Source organism: Neophocaena asiaeorientalis, unplaced genomic scaffold (assembly GCF_003031525.2).
Source record: "Neophocaena asiaeorientalis asiaeorientalis breed wild unplaced genomic scaffold, Neophocaena_asiaeorientalis_V1.1 scaffold312, whole genome shotgun sequence".
NCBI lineage: Eukaryota > Metazoa > Chordata > Mammalia > Artiodactyla > Phocoenidae > Neophocaena > Neophocaena asiaeorientalis.
The window spans coordinates 1,585,107-1,605,174 of record NW_020174707.1 but is presented as its reverse complement, the minus strand read 5'-3'; the positions used below and the strand labels follow the sequence as shown (position 1 = coordinate 1,605,174).

Sequence of the window (20,068 nt, the reverse complement as noted above, 5' to 3'; positions counted from 1 at the left end):
ACACTCCTGAACACTGCCACTTTGCTGTGAAACAAAGTCAGGGGAAGGCTTCAATGTTTAGGCTCTTCCCTCAGAGCCTCTTGACTACACACAATTTTAAAATGTTTTCCAAGCTCAAGAAGCTCACCAAAAGCAACTAAAATTGAGATGACCTCTTGTCATTTGGAGTTGACAAGCCATTGCCTTCTGACCCTCATGGCACTTATTTGGAACTTAGATTACCTTATGCAAGGAGCTCTAATTATCATATAACCAAGAGTACTAAGTCATCTAAGCTCGATGCTTCAAGACCACAGTGGAAGAAGTCCTCATCCCACTCGGGGCGATGCAGCCCTCCAGAATCCGGGTGATGTGTAGTCCTGTTTTGCCTCTGCTAGGTTGCCCAATGGCGGATGTTTCTGAGCTTTGTGTCACCTTGGCACACCGCAGGCGCTTAACAGGTGCGCGGTGCAGACAGCCAACGGTCAAATTTCACTAATGTCCAGATAGGCTACAGCCAACCTGCGGGCTTAGGATCCAGTTAAGTAAACTTTCTAGAATTGTATAACACAAGGAACATAAGTAATTCAGTAACTGTCTCGAGCACCGTCTTACACCTACCTCTACAATAAAAAAAACAAAACAAAACAGGAGCACAGGCTTCAGGAGAGGGAGCCCAATCGTTGGCTGGCGAGGTCTCAGTTTGGGGGAACAGAGTAGAGGCTTTCTGGGCGAGCACCAAAGTACATAACGCGTCGGTCGCCATCTAAGACGGGGGTGGGGCCGACGTGCCCCGGAAACTAGAACTCCCTGCCGCCTGGCGGTTGGGGGAATCCGGGGCGCCTTCGGGCGGGGCCACGCCCAGAGCGCCGCCGTCGCCTCTGGCGCGCCCAGACTTCCGCGCCTGCGCACGACCGTCCGCCCCGCCCCTCGCCCCGTGGCCCCGCGGGCTCGTTCCCGGCATGGTGCTCTCTGAGCTGGCTGCGCGCCTCAACTGCGCCGAGTACAAGAACTGGGTGAAGGCGGGCCACTGCCTGCTACTGCTACGCGGCTGCTTGCAGGGCTTCGTCGGCCGCGAGGTGCTCGCCTTCCACCGCAGCCTGCTAGCCGCCGCCCCCGGCCTGGGCCCCCTCGCTACCTGCCGCAGCGGCTCGCGGTGCAGCCCGCGCGCCCGCCAGGTGAGCACCCGGCCCGGGGTCTTGACCGTCGCCCCTCACCCCGTCCGCGGGCGCAGTGTCTCGTGCCCTCCCCGGAGCCGGGCCGACCGCCGTGCCTGGGGTTCAGATGCCCAGACGCCGCCCCTCCCTCCCGGGCCCCTCCTCACCGCCGCCCCCTGTAGTTTCAGCCTCAGTGTCAGGTGTGCGCAGAGTGGAAACGGGAGATTTTGAAACATCACACCAGCAGAAATGGAGACGTTCACTGGGGAAACTGCCGGCCGGTCCGCTGGCCGGTCGACGCCTGGGAGGTGGCTAAGGTAAGCACCTGCGGTCGGGAGGGTAGGAGGAGTTGGCCCACCAGGTAGGAGTTACCTGGAGCCCGGGGCGTCTGTTGGGTCTGTGTGGGAGCTGGGCCCCCATAAACAGATGCAGAGAGAGATTGGGCTTTTGATCAAGGGTGTAGTGTCTAGGCGGCTCAGGGCTGTTATATCGGACCCAACGCAGCTTAGTGAAGTAGAAGATTTCAACAAGAGACGCTGGGGCAAGATGTAGAGTGGGCATCATGGGTACAGGCACAGAGGGAGAAGCAGGCAAGGCCTTTTGAGGGTAGGCTCCCTGAGTAGCTCACTTCGTCTGTAAGGTGCCATGAGGATGGCAGAATAAGCCAAGGGAAGTTGGGGCTAAGATAGAAAGGACCTTAAGTGCCTAGCTAAGGAGTAAAACTTTGGGGAGGTAGGGGTGGGGCAGGCAGCCAGATAAAAGGGGACTGTTCGGCCCGTTTTCAGATCTTGGTGATGGGATTTACTAGCTGGGCTGATTGAAGAATTTTTTTTGATTTTTTGATATTTGCCAGAAGCCCAGTGGGAGGGGGGAGGGGGAGTCGAAGTCGCCTCCTAACACAAATTCACCTCTGGAGTCCGTCTACATGCTAGTTACCAGCAGGCACAGGCTTGGTGCCTGGGAAGCAGGGATCAGAATCTCCGCCCAGCTGCTGTGGTGCACCACTGGGCCAGCCTCTGTTCCCTAACCTCAAAAATGAGGAAGTTGGACTATATCGGTGGCCCCCAGACTTTTGGCTATCGTGGTCCAGTAAACCCACCATACCCTCTCCCCCGTTTGTTTGTTGCTGCCATAGAATTGCCAACTTGTGCTTTTACTTAGAAAAGAAGAAAACTTAAAACTCTACCCTTTGCTATGACCGTCCCTCACCTGTTTGTTTTGCTATGACCGTCCCTCACCTGTTTGTTTTCTGTCACTGCTTTCTTACCCTCAGAATCCTCTTGAAGCCCATGCCACCTGTTTCTGCCGCTCTTTCCCTTCTTCATTGCTGTCACCTGCAGACCTAGTCCAACCACATGTGTATATTCTCTCTCCAAGCTGGACTCCCCTCTCGAACATCCTGTGATCCTCTCGACCTCAGCCTCCCACTTGCATGCTCACACCCGGACTGTGTCAGCACAGGGAGCTGCGGTGTCCAGCATCCTGCTTGCCCTCGGTGTACTTATTCAACCCGCCCCCACCTCTGCCCCACCCCTCCTCCCTCTCCAAAGTCCACAGCTCTCAGGCTTCCACTGCTTTCCCAATCCCCAGCAGCCTCTGCCCTCCCAGCTTCCTTTGCTTCCTCAGCCAGCCCGGATTCCACAGTCCATCATTCTGTTCAGTCCCTTGCCGTTGTCTCGGTCTTCTTCCTCCTTTCTCTGCACTTGGCCAGGCCCAGCTCCAGCCCTGATGACACCACACCTGCTGCTCTGGGGAAGAATCTTTCGAGGGATCTTTCGCTTTCAGTTCTTGATCACGAGCCCAGCAGCCTGGCCTTGTCTCTCCGTAGGTTCCTGTTCCCGGAGCCAACTGTTGCTGCCTCTCCTTCGCTGAGCTCCCACTCCTCTTCCCCCACCTGCAATCCCAGCTGCTAACCTTGCTCTCGCTTTCTTATCTGTTTACCAGACCCACCAACCTACCTCAATGTCCACCATCTTCTTCCTTCTGCTACAAAGGAGGGAGGGCGTTTCTCCTCTTACCGCCCTGTCCCTCCACTTGAGTGTTGGACCTTATCCCCTCCCACCTGCCCAAGGACTTTGAGTCTCCACTCTTCCGACCTCCCAGTTTATTCCCATCACCATACAAATAGCCTTAGTACTGCCTTGGTTTATTCAATTTTTTTAAAGAAAGAGATTTCAGTATAGAGTTAATATATGACTTAGCAGTGCCACTCCTAGGTACATAGCTGATGAAGTGGAAACATGTGTCCCCACAAAAACCCGTGCACGAATGTTCATAGCCGTACCCTTCACAATAGGCAAGAGGTGGAAACAACACACATGTCCATCAGCTGATGAATGGATGACCAAAATGTGGTTTATCCATACAATGGGATATTATTTAGCCATAAAAAGGAATGAAGTACTGATACATGCCACAGTACTGCATGAACCTTGAAAACATTATGCTAAGTGAAAGAAGCCAGTCATATATTGTATGATTCCATTTATATGAAGTGTCTAGAATAGCCAAATCTGTAGAGGCAGAAAGTAGATTGGTAGTTGCCAGGGCCTGAAGGAGAGAGGGGTAATAGCTAATGGGTAGAGGGGTTTCTTTTTGGGGTGATGAAAATGTCCTAAAATTGTGGTGACAGTTGTGCAATTCTGTGAATATACTGAAAACACCACTAAACTGTAAGTGCCTAATTTTTTTATTGAGGTGTCATCGATTGTAACGTTATATTAATTTCAGGTATACCACATAGTGATTCGATATTTAACACTCCGTGAAATGATCACCACGGTAAGTCTAGTTAATGTCCACTACCGTGTGTGGTTGTAAGTTTTTTTCTCTCGTGATGAGAACTTTCAAGAGCTGCTCTCTTAGCAACTTTCAAATACTGCAGTACAGCGTTATTAACTATAGTCACCATGCTGTGGATTACATCCCCGGGACTTATTTATTTTATAACTGGAAGTTGGTACCTTTTGACCCCCTTCACCTATTTTGCCCACTCCCCACCCCCCACCTCTGGCAACCACCAGTCTGTTCTCTGCATCTGCGAGCTCGGGTTTTTGTCTTAGGTTCCACGAATAAGTGAGATCGTATGGTATCTGTCTCTCTCTGTCTGACTTACTTCGCTTAGCATAATGCCCTCAAGATCCATCCATGTCATCACAAAGAACTGTGTACTTTATTTATTTATTTTTTTAGCCGTATTATTACATTTTATTTTATTCATTGAAAATAAATAATTACCAATGAATCCTTTCTAGATTTCCTAGTTTCCCAAAGTTCCCTGTATTCACATTCTTTTTTTTTTCACACACACACACACACACACACACACACTGTTATTTTATTTTTACAAGAGATAAATAAACCGACACCAAGCATTGTAAGTGGATGACCACAACAAAAGCAACAGCGACTGCAATTACCGAACACGAAACACACTCATACTATGTCACGATATTGGCGTTCCGTCCAGTGATCCTCCACGGTAACAGCTCCTTTACTTTGCAGTGAAAACTGATTTGTATATTTTTTGCCTCTGAGTCCTTGTGGGATTTTTTTTTTTTTTAATTCACACAGAAAGTCACAAAAATTATAATCATCCTCATCAGTTCACTCAGTCCCACGTAATTAATTTTTTTTTCATCTTGATGTTTTGTTAGCACTTTTGTGAATCCATCAGTTTTCCATTAGAGTTCTGGAAATGCTTATTCATTCAGTTCAGCGGTATAGTCAGTTACCAGAAACCTGTACTTGTCAGAGTCTTTTCCACGAAGAACTGTGTACTTTAAATGGGTGAATTATATGGTATGTGAATTACATCTTAATAAAGCTTTTTTAAAAAAAGAATTGAGTGAATACTTGGGAAATAAAATTTGAAAAGAAAGAAAAACTTCCTTCATTCCGTCCAGCTGTCTCCCCATTTCTCTAACTGCCTCCCACATACATACCCAGTAGAACTTCTCAAGAAGTGCTTTATGCCTAATTCTCTTTTCAGGGTTCATGCAGGTCCCGTTGACTCTTCAACCCACTCCTCTCTGCCTTCTGCCCCGCCACTCCGCTGCATGTCTTGTCAGGGGCACACGTGACCTTCCGTTCTCTGGCCTCGCCCCTCCTACCTCTCAGCTATTCGGCGCCGCCGCACTGCAGGCCACTCTTCTTGAAACAGCCCTGGCTTTGTGACATCCTCCCCTCCTGGGTTTCCTCCTGTCTCCCCGGCTCCTCCTTAGCCTCCTTCTGAGTGTCGGTTGGCCTTCCTCGGGCCTTTTCTGTCCCTCCCCATCCCGCCTTCTCCCCTGGTGATACTGCCCAGGCCCGTGGAGTGAAATATTAAATACTACGTTTCTGCTGACGGCTCCCAGATTGGTACCCCTAGCAATGCACTGTTCTGCGCTCCGGGGGCCCATACCCAGCTGCTATTTGATGCCTCCACTTCATCACCTCCTGGGTACTTCGTCTTTTCTTCTCAAGCAGGACTCTTCATCTCTCCCCACCAGCCAGCCTGCACCCGTGCCCCACCACCAACTACCTACAGTCATTCTTGCTTCATCTCGTTCCCCCCCCCACACCCCTCTTATTTGTACGTGCAAATTATCTTTGGAATCATCCTCGCCATCTCTGCATCACAGCTCTCGCCCCCTCTCCTGCCAGCCTCCCACCCGGCCGCCTCTGCTGCTCTGCTCACCCCTGGTTGGTCCTTCACACAGCAGGATGTGCGGTCTTCGTGTGGGAATCAGATCGCTTTCTTCCCTTGCCCAAAACCCTTGGATGGCTTCCCGATGTCCTTAGAGTAAACTCCAAACTCCTTGTCAAGTCCAGTAAGGCCCAGCACGTCTGGCCCCTGTTTATTTCTCCAACCTTGTCTCCTACTACTCAGTGAAGAGACAGGAGGGGGTAGTGAGAGGCAATAGCGTGTGTTTCTCACCCTGTGCTTGTCACATACGGAACCTGGCGGTAGGCGATACCATTTTAAGAAACAGCTTTCAGAGGCAAGGAGGCGGCAGAGCCTCCGTCGGCTTCTGGTTCTGAGGAAAAGAAAGAAGTACTAGAATAAAACCTTGACGTGGGAGAGACAGGTTTATATTGGTGAGAAAATGCCAGACTGGACATACCTTGTAATGGGAAAGAAAAACTCTGCTTGGTTTTGAGGCAACTAAGGCCCCTCCCACTTTGGGTGTTCCTCTCAGCCACAGTTGGAATAAGCAGTGTTTCTTTTCTTCCTCTTCTTTTCCTCTATTTCATCAAATTAGTTTGCCTGTGATACATTAGTTCTTTGTTAACACTTGTAACATCCATAATCTACTTTCAGCGGGTTGGCCAGAGACAGTGATGGTCTTGGCTACTGTACCTTTTGATAGGGGCCATCCAGTAGGTGAAGAATTCTTCTCAGTTACATGAGGCCGAGGTGTGTGATTCTACCACCATCAGGAACAGAGCCCTGACTCTCCTTGGGGGGTGTCGGCCCGTACCACGTTCCTTTTTCCGAATAGCACCATGAGCACTGCAGGAAGCAGCATGGTTGCTTGCCTCCGGAAATGTGTGTGTTTTCAAGGGAGCAGGTCTCTTTATTTAGAGTTCTTTTTTGGCGAGTCATTTTTCATATGTCATCTCTTCTAGTCCCTTGGCAGGAACGTGCTCTTGAGCTTCATAGCTTGGTAAAGTTGTTGCCTTCAGATGTAAATTTGGAAATACTTCAGGAAAGAAATGTGCCCAAGCCTTGCTATAACACCATTTCGGGGGTACACACCATAAAATGCTACAAAAGGAAAGATCATGCTCGAATGAGGCCATTCTGTCGTATCTAGTATCTCAGACCCTGGGACCCCGTCTGTAACGCCTGTGTAGGTCCTGCTCACCTTGCACCATCAACATAATAATTGCCAACATTTGTGGCCTGTGTATTAGCATGTGCCAGGCTCCATGCAAGTGGTTTACTCGCATTAACTCATTTAATTCTCGAAACATCCTTCAAGGTAGATGAGGACAGTCAGCCCCTATTTACTGATGAGGAATCCGAGGAATCCGACAAGTGGCGGAGCTGGGATTTGCACCCCGGGTCTGTCGCATTCCACAGCCCAGACTCTTAACTTTCTACTACCATACTGAACTTTCTCGAGTAATTTTTAAGTGTCCACTTGGGAATAACTATTACTTTTAAATCTTCTTTAACAACTCAGCCACTGAAACTTCAGTAAGGAAAAGAAAAGGGTGGTTTCTTCCCCTGCCTCCTGCTTATATGCCATTAAGAAAGGACAATTAGGTCAAGTGTATAAGTGTCTGTAATAGCAAGTGGACAGATGGAGCAACTCTTCAGTTATTGCCCTGGGCTGAGGCTCGGCTGCCGCACCGTTTCCCAACTCGTGTTTTGGATTCATGAGGCTCTAACTTGAAACCTCAGTAAGAGAGTTTCAGTCATCATTCGGGGAACAGGCACATAGCACTTGTCCCACTAGCCCCATATAGATAGATGTCCCCTGGGGTTGGAGGAGACTCGGGTGCCCCTTGGGCCTCCCCTGCTGCAGGCCTTCATGCCCCGAGGACTGGCAGACAAAACAGGACCCGAGGAATGTGACGCGGTTGCTCTTCTAAGTCTCATCAACTCCTGTGATCACTTCGAGGTTGATCGGAAGAAAGTCACAGAGGTAAGAACTATCAGATTGAAAAGCAGACAGAGTTGGCCGGGTGGGTGCTGTGAAGACCAGTCAGGAGCCACACCCCGTGCTGCTAGAGCAGCCGTGTGGGCAGAGCTCACGGCTCTCCCCAGACAGTGGTGTGCGAAGGAGTTAGACTTTGGTCCACAGTTGTCATCGCTGAGCAGGCAAGCAGGGCTCACATCACACGCACCTTCTGTGATGTCCCAGAACCCCTGTGCGAATGCAGGCGGGAGACTGACCCTTCAACCCTACCCTGTTGAACTTTTCCGACAACCTGCTGTTGCACTGTTTGCCACTAAATCGACAGGCCTCAAAATTTCTCTTCCCTGTTCTGCCATAAACAGAAGCAAAGTAATCTTCCATATTAAAAAAAAAAAAAAACAAATACAGACTAATGCGTCATTCTGTCCATTGGATGCCAGCATTGGAATCCTGCCCTTCTCAATCTCATTGGCTAAACAGTTGCAAGGCCAATTTACCTAGAACTGAGGAAAATATAAACACTAATGGATAAACAGCGTCAGAACAGATCGCTACGCTTGTCAGACTTCCTCTGGGAGATTTAGACTACCTCTGTTTCACCAGAGAACAGCTCTGGCACATTTGTTACTCTAAGGGTCCTTGAAAAGGGTATATAGCATACCTGGATTATTTATAATATGTAGAGAAAATGCATGTATATTTTGCTAGCATGCCAGCAGCTGAAAGGACTGAGAGTCCTTTATCATCAGCAGACTCAAAAACTATCACAGTATAAAATCAACCCCTTTGGTAGCTTTTAACCAAGAGTGTGGAAGACTTGGCATGAAATGTATATTAAAAGAGTTTTTGCATTGTCTGCTTTGGCCTTTGGGTATTCTCAGAGCCAGTAGCCAATAGTTTTACTCTTCGGCAGGTTGTTTTAAGTTAGGGCATTTGGGGGATTGTGCGAGAGATTCCCCCCCCCCCCCGCCCCCGGCCACAAGATTTCAAGGACTAGCGACAGTTATAGGCTTGTTTGTATTTCTTACCCCAATTAATTTATTCAAGTGGTTGGGGGTTGAACATCCCCCTCGAGCCTCGACAGCACCTGCAGACCACGCACTTGTGGATTTTAGAATTAACAAGGCCTTTCAACAGTCTTTCTCTGGAACTACAAAATCTCAGGTTACCCCACTATTGGCCTTTGAAGGCTTTTCTCTTTTTTTGTCTTTCTATAGGTGATTAAGTGTCGTAACGAGATCATGCACTCTTCAGAGATGAAAGTATCTTCTGTGTGGCTTCGAGATTTTCAGATAAAGATCCAAAATTTTCTGAATGAATTTAAGAATATCCCAGAGATTGTGGCGGTATACTCCCGAATAGAACAGGTAAAAAATCACGTTTAACATAAAGACCTAAGGGGGAAAAAGAGGAATCACAGTCACTCATTTAGAATTTGAAGCTTATTAGATGTAAACAAAATTCTAGAATGTAAGTAGGGGAACAATATTGATACGAAGTCAGAATTGTGATTGGGCTGAGCAGCTTTTCTGTGGTCACGGGATGTTATTAGACTGGATCCAGTCAACGATGTTTAATTACAAATTCTTTGAATATCTTTTTTTTTTTTTTGGAATATCTTTTCCATTCAGTCGGTTCATGTATTTGTTCGGTAACCCAACAGCTGCTGACATCTGACTGGGCTGTTTACATCCCTGAGGAGGATCAGCCAGATGGGTGTGACTATGAAACAGGAGTTTACCTGAGTGAGCACCAAGTAAACGAGATAGAAATGGAGTTACTAAAGGAAAAACTTCAAGAGCTATATCTTCAAGCAAAGGGACAAGAGGTGTTGCCTGAAGAGGTAAAAAAAAAAAAAAAAAAAAGCATTATATCCTCTGTGTGAGTAAACAAAACAAAGAAAGGCACCAGGGAGGAAGAGTAGCACATTTTAACTTACTAACGGTTATGTTTCTGCTTTAAAAGTCAGATAATTTCCAGAAATGGATATTCTTTTGGCACAGATTACTGTTACCCTTAAACAAATGTTTTCACCCCATCAGCAAACATTTGGGTGCCTAATGTGTGCCACAGAGTGGAAGACCACAGGAAGGGCGGCCACAGAATCCTGAACCGCAGGCTCCCGCGACTCTCTGCAGCTTTTTGCTGAGAAGGCGCTGTTGAGCTGGGACTAAGAATCAAATCAGAGTTCAGCAAATTGGCAAGAGCAGAAGGGCATTCTTGGCAGAAGGCATTTGCCAAGACATGAAAGACTAGCCTGGGCCAGACAGTGACGAGGCGACGTAGGAGGGAGGTATGGTCGGTTGTGAGGGTGGTCAGGTAGGTCGAAGCCGTATTTTGGAAGGTCTTCTATGCCTCACTAAGGGGTTTGGACCTTATTCCCAAAGAGCAGTTGGGAGCCAACAGAGGTTTTGAATCAGGAGAGAGTAAATGAATAGATCAGATAGTGCTTTTAGGAAGTGACGTCTTAATGGCACTTGGAGGTTGGAGACGAGCCAGGAGGCTCTTGGCAGTTGTGTGAGGGTGAGAGAAAGAGGACAGAAGCTAGAGGTGTGGGGGAGGAGCCGGGTGCTGGAGGCACTACTGGGGCCGAGCCGCAGTGGCTGGTTAGATTACTTGGGGCGTGGCCCGGGGCTGGCGGGACGTGGCGAAGGAGGGGTTAAAGGATCGTCGAGGCTTCTAGCTCAGGAAGCTGCAAGCTATTGATCGTCTCAAGTACAGGAGATATGAGTCCCCTTTGTTACATGCAAGATATTAAAAAAACTAACAGTAGTAGAATTATATTTTGGTAAGGTTCAGAAATAGCCCAGCACTTGCTGGATTAGAATTCCAGATTCCCAGGATGTCTTGGACAGATCATTTTACCTCTCCAATTCCACCTCGTCCGAGGAAAGTAGCTTTACTGGCTACCTCGTGAAACACAGCGTGTTTTAATACAAAGTGTGTATTTCATTTTTTAGGCCATGCTCCGTACTGGTCCATATGCCTACGTTAACTCTTCTGACCTTGACCCAGGTGCTTCACTCAGCTTGATGAACTCCTTTAGCACAGGGACTGGGTACCAGTGGTTTTGGGGTGCACCCACCCTGGCACACCGTAGGTATTTAAAGTGACGAATAAGGCTGTTAAAGCTGTTTTCTAAATCCATCTGTTTCATCTGGCTTTATTTATTTTTTTATTTTCAAAAAGTATTTATTTGTTTGGCTGCATTGGGTCTTAGTTGCGGCGTGCGGGCTCTTTTAGTTGCGGCATGTGGGATCTAGTTCCCTGACCAGGGAGCGAACCCAGGCCCCCTGCATTGGGAGTGCGGAGTCTTAGCCACTGGACCGCCAGGGAAGTCCCTCATCTGGCTTTACTTTAAAATGCCATTAGAACCATCCCCAGTTTTCTTTCCACTGCTCCTTTTAAAAGCAGAGTCAGACAACAGAAGAAAACCGGGAGATCAGGCTCACGGTCCCTGAGTCGTCAGAAATTCTCTCCTCTTCCTTGAGGGAGCTGCAGTTCTTTTCCTGCTTGTGTAACAAAGAGCAAAATGCATCGATAGCAACACACTGAAACCAGGAGTCTCTGCAAGTTGGGAGCGGGAAGGGACCTGGGTAATACCCTGCTTTATAGCAACCCTAAGGGGCAGGTGCTGATGGGCTCAAGGCCTCACGGCCGGGGTATGAGGGCTGGCCCTGGGGTCTTCCCGCTCTGGCCCTGGGCCTGCCTTCCCACGTGCCGTGCAGCGGCTCTCGTGTCCCCGAGCAGCTAGCAATTGTAAATTTCGACCCTTCATTATCTCTGTTTTACAGAGAGGAAATTGGGGTTAATTGGCTTGTCCTCTGGGTCCCCAAGTCTCTAGATAAAGGTGATAAATTCTCATGTTTCATGCTTTCTGTTCAGTGGACCGTGGCATTTCTCTTGATATTTCAATTGATCAGGTTGTAAGTTCGGATTGATTGGCACGTTATCTCTGAGAAGCTGAAGGATGGCTTTCCACGACGTGTGGAACAGACCTCTTTTGAAAGTTCAGCAGCAAATACGATTATTCGTGTTCTTTTGGGTTAGTCTCCAAAGTCAGAGGATTTGGTAAACCAAATTCCAGTGACTCGAAAACACTGTGAATTGCAAGACACACCATTAATTCAGTCACTTGTAAGAGAAAAAAAATGCTGCCAGTTTACTGTAAGACACTGTCAATGGTAAGGCGCATTCTCATTCGAGATGTTAAAGTATTTTTAAAAATGTGCAATTAGGAGTCTAGAAATGCAGTGGTTGTATTATGACCGCGGCACTTTTTGTGTGAATGTTTAGCAACACCTGTTTCTGGTGTTCATTAAAACAGCAGAGCTCGGGTTGGAAAGCCAAGTTGAGAAGAAAGGGTTAATGGTGGTGATTTAGTGCGACAGTCCCCCGAAAGGCATCAGGGAGCACGGGAGTGAGTGCCAGGGACCACGAAGCAGAGAGTTCATCATCTCCATTCTTCTCTGTCCAGTTGTGTGAAGGGCTCTTGGGTGACACCTGCCGGCCCTCGGTGCTGTGTTAGGATCTGGGGGGTTCAAAATTCAGCCAGAGAACGTTGAGCGCAGTAAGTGGCTAAAAAACATGCAAAGAACTTGCACATTCTTGAAGATCATTACTGACTTCTTTAACCCTGGTGGGGGGACCGCTTTCAGGGGGAAACTCAGGGAGGAGGTGACAGAATGCAGTCGAGGCAGGCAGGGAAAGGATGGAAGTGACACTCCATTGGCTATTGGCCAGATTTATTTCATGAGTGAGTGCCTACTATTTGCCAGGCACAGTTCTAGAAGCTTGGCGTGCATCAGTGAACAAAACAGATGGTATACGGCCAGCATAATAAGCAATGATGGGGCGAGGTAGAAGGAGGAGGGCTGTGTGGAGCACAGTGTGGGGATCAGGAGTGGCCGAACGGGGCTGGGGGTTGGGTTGCGCGGGGTGGCCAGGGAGGCCCCGTGGGGAAGCTGAGACTTAGCGATACCTTGGAGGAGGTGCGGAAAAGCCGTGTGCGCTTCTGGAGGAGGAGCGTTCGGGCGGAGGGCAGGGCAAGCTAAGCAGGCTGGCTGGAGTGCGGTGAGGAGCTGAGCGACGACGGGAAGCCGTGTGGGCCGTTGGGAGGATCCAGGCTCCTCCTCCTGAGGCGGCAGCCACACTGAGTTCTGAGCAGCAGAACGATGAAGGGAGCACGCTGGCCGCCGTGTGGAGGATGCAGGGCCGGGGGCCAAAGACGGAAGCAGGGAGACATTAGGAGGCTGCCGCAGGTACCAGGTCAGAGAGGTGGTGGTTCGGACCAGGGTGGAAGGGTGAAGAGTAGAGGTGGTGAGAAGGGGGGCACGTGTGGTGTGGGAGAGAAGGAAAGGCGTCAAAGACAAGTCCAAGGGTTTTGGCTTAAGTGCCTGGCAGTATGGAGGCGCTAAGCATCTTTTGCCTAGAACAGCGCCTGCCTGGCACATAGTAGACTCTCGGTACGCTTTTGTTAAATGATTGTCGGAAGGGAGGAATGTACCAGACACAGTGCTAGGTGCTTTTACTAGATTATTTCTAATCCTCACAGGAATGCTTGGTGGTGTTGGTATCAGCATCCTATATTTGCATATATGGAAGTAAGCTCAGAGAGGTCAAGTGTCTTGCCCAAAGTCACACAGCTAGTTAAGTGGCAAAGCTGGGCTTCAATATCCAAGTCTGTCTGACTACTTTTCTAGCACTTTGTTTTTCCACCTTTACTTCCTTCCCCATTTAACATATAAACGTGCATAAGCCTTCCCTATTCTTAATAAATTTTTTTAAAAACTCCTTTTGACTCTTTCTCCTCCCCCCAAGCTAAAATAATCACCCCTGTTGAGCACATTTCAAGAGCAGAGAGGGTCAGGAGGTGACAGCACAAAGGATCATAGCTCCCAAGTCATGAAATGAGAAGGTCTATGGGAAGGGAGGACCCCACTCCATCTTGGAGGGTATGTGTGATGCACAGACCAGGCCGGCATGGGCTCGGGCGTCTGATGGGAACCAGGGAATGGGAAGAACCCTGGGGTGCATCTAGAGCACCCGGCACAGGCAATGAGTGCTAACAGTGCAGTACCCGCAATTACTAATGTACACTGTGAATTACGTCATTGATGTAATCTTCATTTCACGTTTTTATGGTTTCCAGATTTATTATTTAAAGCCCAGGTATCTTTCAGGAGCTGTAGGCTTGTTTCTAGCCATGTAATAAACAGCTCCAGCTGAAGGGCACATCCCCATCTACTTAGTAACCTGTCTGAAGACCTCTGGTCATCCTCAGCTCCACCCTGGCCCTCCCTGTTGCCTGTTCATCCTGGTCACAAGCCCTAGCCAGTCTTCCCCTCCCTCCCATCCCTGGCAGCCATCGTTCTGCAACCGACCGTCTCACTCGCTGCCATCACAATAACCTGGTGCCTGCTTAGGTTCTGCCCTAGCCCTGCTGCACCAGAGTCAATTGTGTACATCTCTAAAGTTTAAGAACCACCACTCTGCTAAGAGTAGGGTACTCCATCACTTTCCTTCGTTAGACGTCGATCATCTTGACTTAGCTTGGAATTGGGGGTCCCTCATTTTAAACAATTCACCACACCCCAAAATATTAATAACTCTCTTCTTTGTAATAAGCACAGTGACCAGTGAGGGTATCCTTGGATAAGCCGAGTGAAAACACTTCCGTGGTACTGTTCTAAGAATACATGCTTTTATTAGTTTAAATGTCAGGAGGGATGTTACTGGTGGGAGTTTAAATTGGTATAACCTCTAGAGATGACAGTTTTGGCAAAATCTATTAACATTAAAACAGAAAACTCTATCAATTAAAACTTCATTCCACTTCTAAAAACAGACCCTACAAATAGCCTGTCACTTTATGCAAAATGACACATGTCCCAGGTTAGTTACTGCAGCAGTATTTCTCTTAGCAGAAGGTTTGAAATAATATGTTAATGCATGAGACATCCATAACTGAAAAACTGTTCAGCCATTAAAAAAAATAATGAGGCCACTGTTTACAATCTGATATAGAAAAAAATCAGTTGAAGAACAATGTCTAATATGCTGCCATTTGTGTTTTTAAAAATGTGTATGTGCCAATTATGTCTCAGTAAAGCGGAAATTTTAAAAAGGTGTGCACATATATACATATATGCTCACGTGTAAATGCATGGACTGTCTCTGGAAGAGACACAAGAAACTTCATTGGGGTCACCTTTAAGAGGAGCTGGGTGACTGGGGACAGGATGTGGAAGAGGACCAACTTTTTACGTTGTACCCTGTGTTCATCTTGAATTTTGTACCAGTGTATTTATTACTAGTAAATATGTATGTATATTTTATAAATATTGAATAGTAATAAACGTATATATGTATACATATTTACTAGTAATAAGTGTGTACAACATCAAAGAGCATTATATGTGTGAGTGTATACGTTTGTATATATGTGTGTGTATATATATATATGTGTATGTGTAAATGTATTTAATCATAATAAATGGGTACAAAATTCAAAATGAAAGGGCTTTATTTTATTTTTATATATACATATATATGTATGTGTATGTATACGTATGTGTGTATATATGTGTATACACACACACACACATATAGGTATAGACATACAGCCCTTTTGTACAAATGCAGGAAGTTTTACAGCAAAAAAAAATCATCTTTTAAAATCTTTTTCCAGTTTTATTGAGATATAATTGACATACAGCACTGTATAAGTTTAAGGTATACAGCATAATGATTTGACGTACATATATCGTGAAATGATTACCACAATAAGTTTAGTTAACGTCTGTCATCTCGTATAGATACCAAAAAAAGGAAAAAAGTGTTTTTTACCTTGTGATAAGAACGCTTAAGATTTACTCACTTAACAACTTGCAAATATACCATACAGCAGTGTTAACTATTGTCATTGTGTTGTACATTACATCCCTAGTACTTATTTATCTTGTAAACTTTGTACCTTTTGACCACCTTCATCCAATTCCCTATTCCCACCTACCTCTGGTAACTGCAAATTTGATCTCTTTTTATGTGAGTTTATTTTTTTGTTTTTGTTTTAGATTCCACATATAAGTGAGATCATACAGTATCTATCTCTCTCTGTTTGACTTAACTTAGCATAACGCCCTCTGGGTCCGTCCATGTTGTCTCGAATGGTAGGATTTTCGTCTTTTTTATGGCCAAGTAATATTCCATTGTGTGTGTGTGTGTGTGTGTGTGTGTGTGTGTATATATATATATATATATATATATATATATATATATATATATATATATATATATATATATATATATATATATATATATATATATATATATATATATATATATATACATATATATACACCACATCGTCTTTACCCATTCATCTGTTGACGGACCCTCACGTTGTTTCCTTGTCTTAGCTATTGTGAATAATGCTGCTAATTAACGTGGGGATGCAGATATCTCTTCAGTGTGGTGTTTTTGTTTTCTTCAGATATATTCCCAGAAGTAAAATTTCTAGATCACCTGGTAGTTCCTTTTTTAAGTTTTTGAGGATCCTCCATACTGTTTTCCAGAGTGGCTACACCAATTTACATTCCCACCAGCAGTGTACGAGGGGTCCCTTTTCTCCACATCCTCGCCAACATTTGTTACCTCTTTTTGACGATGACTGTCCTTTTTGTTTGGCCGTGCCGCACGGCTTGTGGGGTCTTAGTTCCCCGACCAGGGATTGAACCCGGGCCCTTGGCAGTGAGAACACAGAGTCCTAACCACTGGACCGCCAGGGGATTCTCGACGGTGACCATTCTAACAGGTGTGAGGTGATACCTCATTGTGGTTTTAATTTTCATTTCTCTGATGATTAATGATGTTGAGCACCTTTTCCTGTACCTGTTGGCCATTTGTATGTCTTCTTTGGGAAAGTGTCTATTCAGTTCTTTGGGAAAATGTCTGTTCAGGTCCTTTGCCCATTTTTTAATTGGGTTGTCTGTTTTTTTTGCTATTGAATTGTGTGAGTTCTTTTTATATATATGTGTGTGTGTGTGTATAATTTTTTATTTTTTTTGGCTGCGTTGGGTCTTTGTTGCTGCGCACAGGCTTTCTCTAGTCGTGGCGAGTGGGGGCTACTCTTCCTCGTGGTGCGTGGGCTTCTCACTGCAGTGGCTTCTCTTGTTGCGGAACACGGGCCCTAGAGCGCACGGGCTTTAGCAGTTGTGGCTCGAGGGCTCTAGAGCGCAGGCTCAGTAGTTGTGGACCACGGGCCCAGTTGCCCCGCGGCATGTGGGATCTTCCCGGACCAGGGATCAAACCTGTGTCCCTTGCACTGGCAGGCGGATTCTTAACCACTGCGCCACCAGGGAAGTCCCTCTTTATATATTTTGGATATTAACCCCTAAAAGCAAAAAATGTTAAGGAGACAAGCAAACACGCCCTTGTGTGGCCCCAGAACCAGCTATTGGTAGACACATGAACAGGAGCCAGTCTTGGAGCTAGTAAGTTTTTCATCTGAATTTTAAGTCTGCTATAAAATTATCTAAGCTGTGCATTGTATGGTTTCTTCTTACAGATCTTAAATCAACTGGAAGTGGTGAAAGAATTTCTGAGAAACAACGAGGATCTTAGAAATCGTCTTACAGAAGATATGCAGAAGCTAGACAGCCTCCACCAACAGCCTCAAAAACTGGATTCGAAGGAACCTAGGGCACAGACACCTGAAGGGAAGGCCTGAAGTGAGTTTAAGCATATGATGGTAAATAAGGACAGAATAGCCTCATCTCTTTAATGTCTGTTCTTTTAGGTAAGGCCATAACACACATAGTCTCATCTGAAGTTTCCCTATGTCCTTTTTATTTGAAAGAAAGGACACTGAGCTTTGTGCTCTTTCTGATTGATGGTTCTCACATCTGTGAACTAGTTCAAGATAAACTCCCTGTCAGCTTTGTTCAGTCAAGTATACCTGAAGTCATTGGTCTAGTCTTAAATGAATCAACTTTCTGACATAATCAAGAAGCATTTCAGCCCTAAAGTGATGCCAGTGTTGCCTCACTCTTAGCCGTGGCGTGAATAATAGCAATTTGTTTGTTTTCAGAAGAGAAACTTGTTGGGACTTCCCTGGTGGTCCAGCGGTTAAGTCTCCGCGCTCCCAATGCAGGGGGCCCAGGTTCGATCCCTGGTCAGGGAACTAGGTCCCGCATGCCACAACTAAGACCCAGTGCAGCCAAATTAATTAATTAATTAATTTTAAAAAACATGTTAAAATAAGTAACTATCTTCAGTATTTTACTTTTTTTCCTCAAATGAAGAAAATTAAATATTTTCTTTTATTTTAGGTTGACCTTCAACAAAAATCAGGCATGTTCTGTGAAAGTCAGCCGGGCTTCCATCTCAGCCATCCTTTTCTGTGCAAAAGGGAAAACTTACCCAAGTACTCCACTCAAACAGAAAGGAATTTGTGTCATCTTTTCCTGGACTTTCCTTTAACTCTTTGGGAGTTTTTTTTTTTTTTTTTTTACATTCCTAAGCTTGGTGTTATGTGATCTGTACCAGCCAAAAAATATTAGATACTCTTGTGCCAAACTTGCTGTCATCCGGGCTTTTTTGTTTGTTTTTTGGGTTTTGTTTTTGGTTTGGTTTTGCTGTTTAAAAGGTGAGATTCTTTTCTGGTCCTGAAACTCTAACTGCTTAAACACTAAAGGCTGTGTTCGGCCAGGCCTGTGTGAAGGGCCACGCAGAGTTCTCTGCCCACTGGCACGCAAGTCCTGTGCCCACACACTTGCCTGAAAGTCTCATTCATGAGGATGCCCAAGGGTGGGCTGTGATGTACATGTTGAGATGATATAAATCCTTTTTGCCAGCAGGCAAGGAAAAAAATGTGCCCGAAAGGCCATTTTCTAGCCATTTCCAGTTAGTACAGAACTGTTACTACCTGTTTCTGGTAGCTTGAGGCAGTAGGACAAAGAGGTGGGCTGGAGAACACAGTAGCTTGGCTGACCAAAGCAGGGGGAGGGCCCAGGCCAGTATCACAAGCAGGGATGTCCGGGAAAGTTTTGAGGTTGCTGACTTGTTTATGGCACTCTTAAGAAAAGTCAGCCTTGGTGGCAGTCACAGCTCTTCCGGTTCAGTTATAACCTGAGTGCCGAGCACAAGGCCTGGCCCTTGCGTGCTCAATGAATATTCATTAACTGAAGGGTCAACTGATAGCCTAGAGGTATTCATAGACGCAAATGTTAGTTACACTGTTAACTAAGCCTTGTCCTTTGTTATGAGATTGAGGAATGAAACTTTAATATTCTTATGGAAGTTCAAAGACATCATTTTCTTTCAGCAAATTCACAAATTCATTCATACTTCCTTATTCCTTTTACCCAAAAAATCATACACTTTTGACTTTGTCCTGTTTGTTTCCTAAACTGCAAAACCCCTGTCCCATTGTATGCAGTGATCTGTGGGATCAGCTCTACCCTCACCTTCGCCTACCTCTGCTCATTTCCAAAGCCAGCAGTACTGAACTGGGCCTTGTCGCCCCTGGACCTTGAGGGACAGAATTGCCACATTCCCCACTGCCTAGAGGAGGTGCTTCCGTTTCCAGCCCAGGTGAAGCCCTGCTCCTTTGCTTACTCAGCTGCCCAACAAGGATGTGATTTTTAGAGAATGGGGGTGGGGGGGTGCATTTTTACCCTGAAATGCATTTAATGTAGTTCTGTAAAACCTGGATGAATGCAAATATGCCTGTGACTTCCTGCTTTCATCTTTCCTGCTACTATTTGGTCTTTAATCTTACATTTTCTTTCTCCCTTCATTTCATGGAGTTCCTTTAGAAGACTTCAATAGTAAAGTAACAATTTTCTTTCATCTTGCAACTTCCTGCAAACTAAGATACTCCATGAAATATTTCCTAGTTTCTACATGTAAGATAACAAAACTTGGGATCACATTAAATCTTGATTCACTAACCAATTTAAGATCTGATTTCTCACCTTAGGAACTTTGGATTATGAACACTTTCATTTCATACCTCTTGTATCTATTTAGCTTTTCCTTATCTACCCAAGAAACGTTTTATCAAGTATCAACCACATGCCAGGCACTGAAGTTGATGCAAATGGAGGATATGTAAGGTATGGACAATGGTATGTGAGCTGTCATCTTACTGGATTTATTGTCTGCTCTGATGAATTAAAGATACTGTTCAGGGAATTCCCTGGCGGTCCAGTGATTAGGACTCAGCACTGTCACTCAACTGCCGGGGCCCGGGTTCGATCCCTGGTAGGGGAACTAAGATCCCAGAAGGCGGGAGGGGCC

The 20,068-nt window shown here is 46.1% G+C and overlaps 1 protein-coding gene across 1 annotated transcript; it reads left to right on the top strand.

Moving 5' to 3' along the window:
- Window positions 1–901: 901 nt before the first annotated feature.
- On the top strand, window positions 902–19,982 carry CUNHXorf38 (chromosome unknown CXorf38 homolog). Its single transcript, XM_024759843.1, has 7 exons — window positions 902–1,157; window positions 1,319–1,453; window positions 7,652–7,771; window positions 8,983–9,132; window positions 9,429–9,608; window positions 17,334–17,496; window positions 18,097–19,982. The coding sequence occupies exons 1-6, from the start codon at window positions 942–944 to the stop codon at window positions 17,493–17,495; spliced, it is 963 nt and encodes a 320-aa protein (XP_024615611.1). The 5' UTR covers window positions 902–941; the 3' UTR covers window position 17,496; window positions 18,097–19,982.
- The last annotated feature ends 86 nt before the right edge of the window (window positions 19,983–20,068 follow it).

What these genes read in the sequence shown, in the direction of transcription:
- CUNHXorf38 (XM_024759843.1), top strand. Translation starts at nt 942, where the DNA reads ATGGTGCTCTCTGAGCTGGCTGCGCGCCTCAACTGCGCCGAGTACAAG. An exon ending in GCAGCCCGCGCGCCCGCCAG is followed by an intron (nt 1,158 to 1,318) that starts GTGAGCACCCGG and finishes CGCCCCCTGTAG; the next exon opens with TTTCAGCCTCAGTGTCAGGT. An exon ending in AAGAGGTGTTGCCTGAAGAG is followed by an intron (nt 9,609 to 17,333) that starts GTAAAAAAAAAA and finishes TTCTTCTTACAG; the next exon opens with ATCTTAAATCAACTGGAAGT.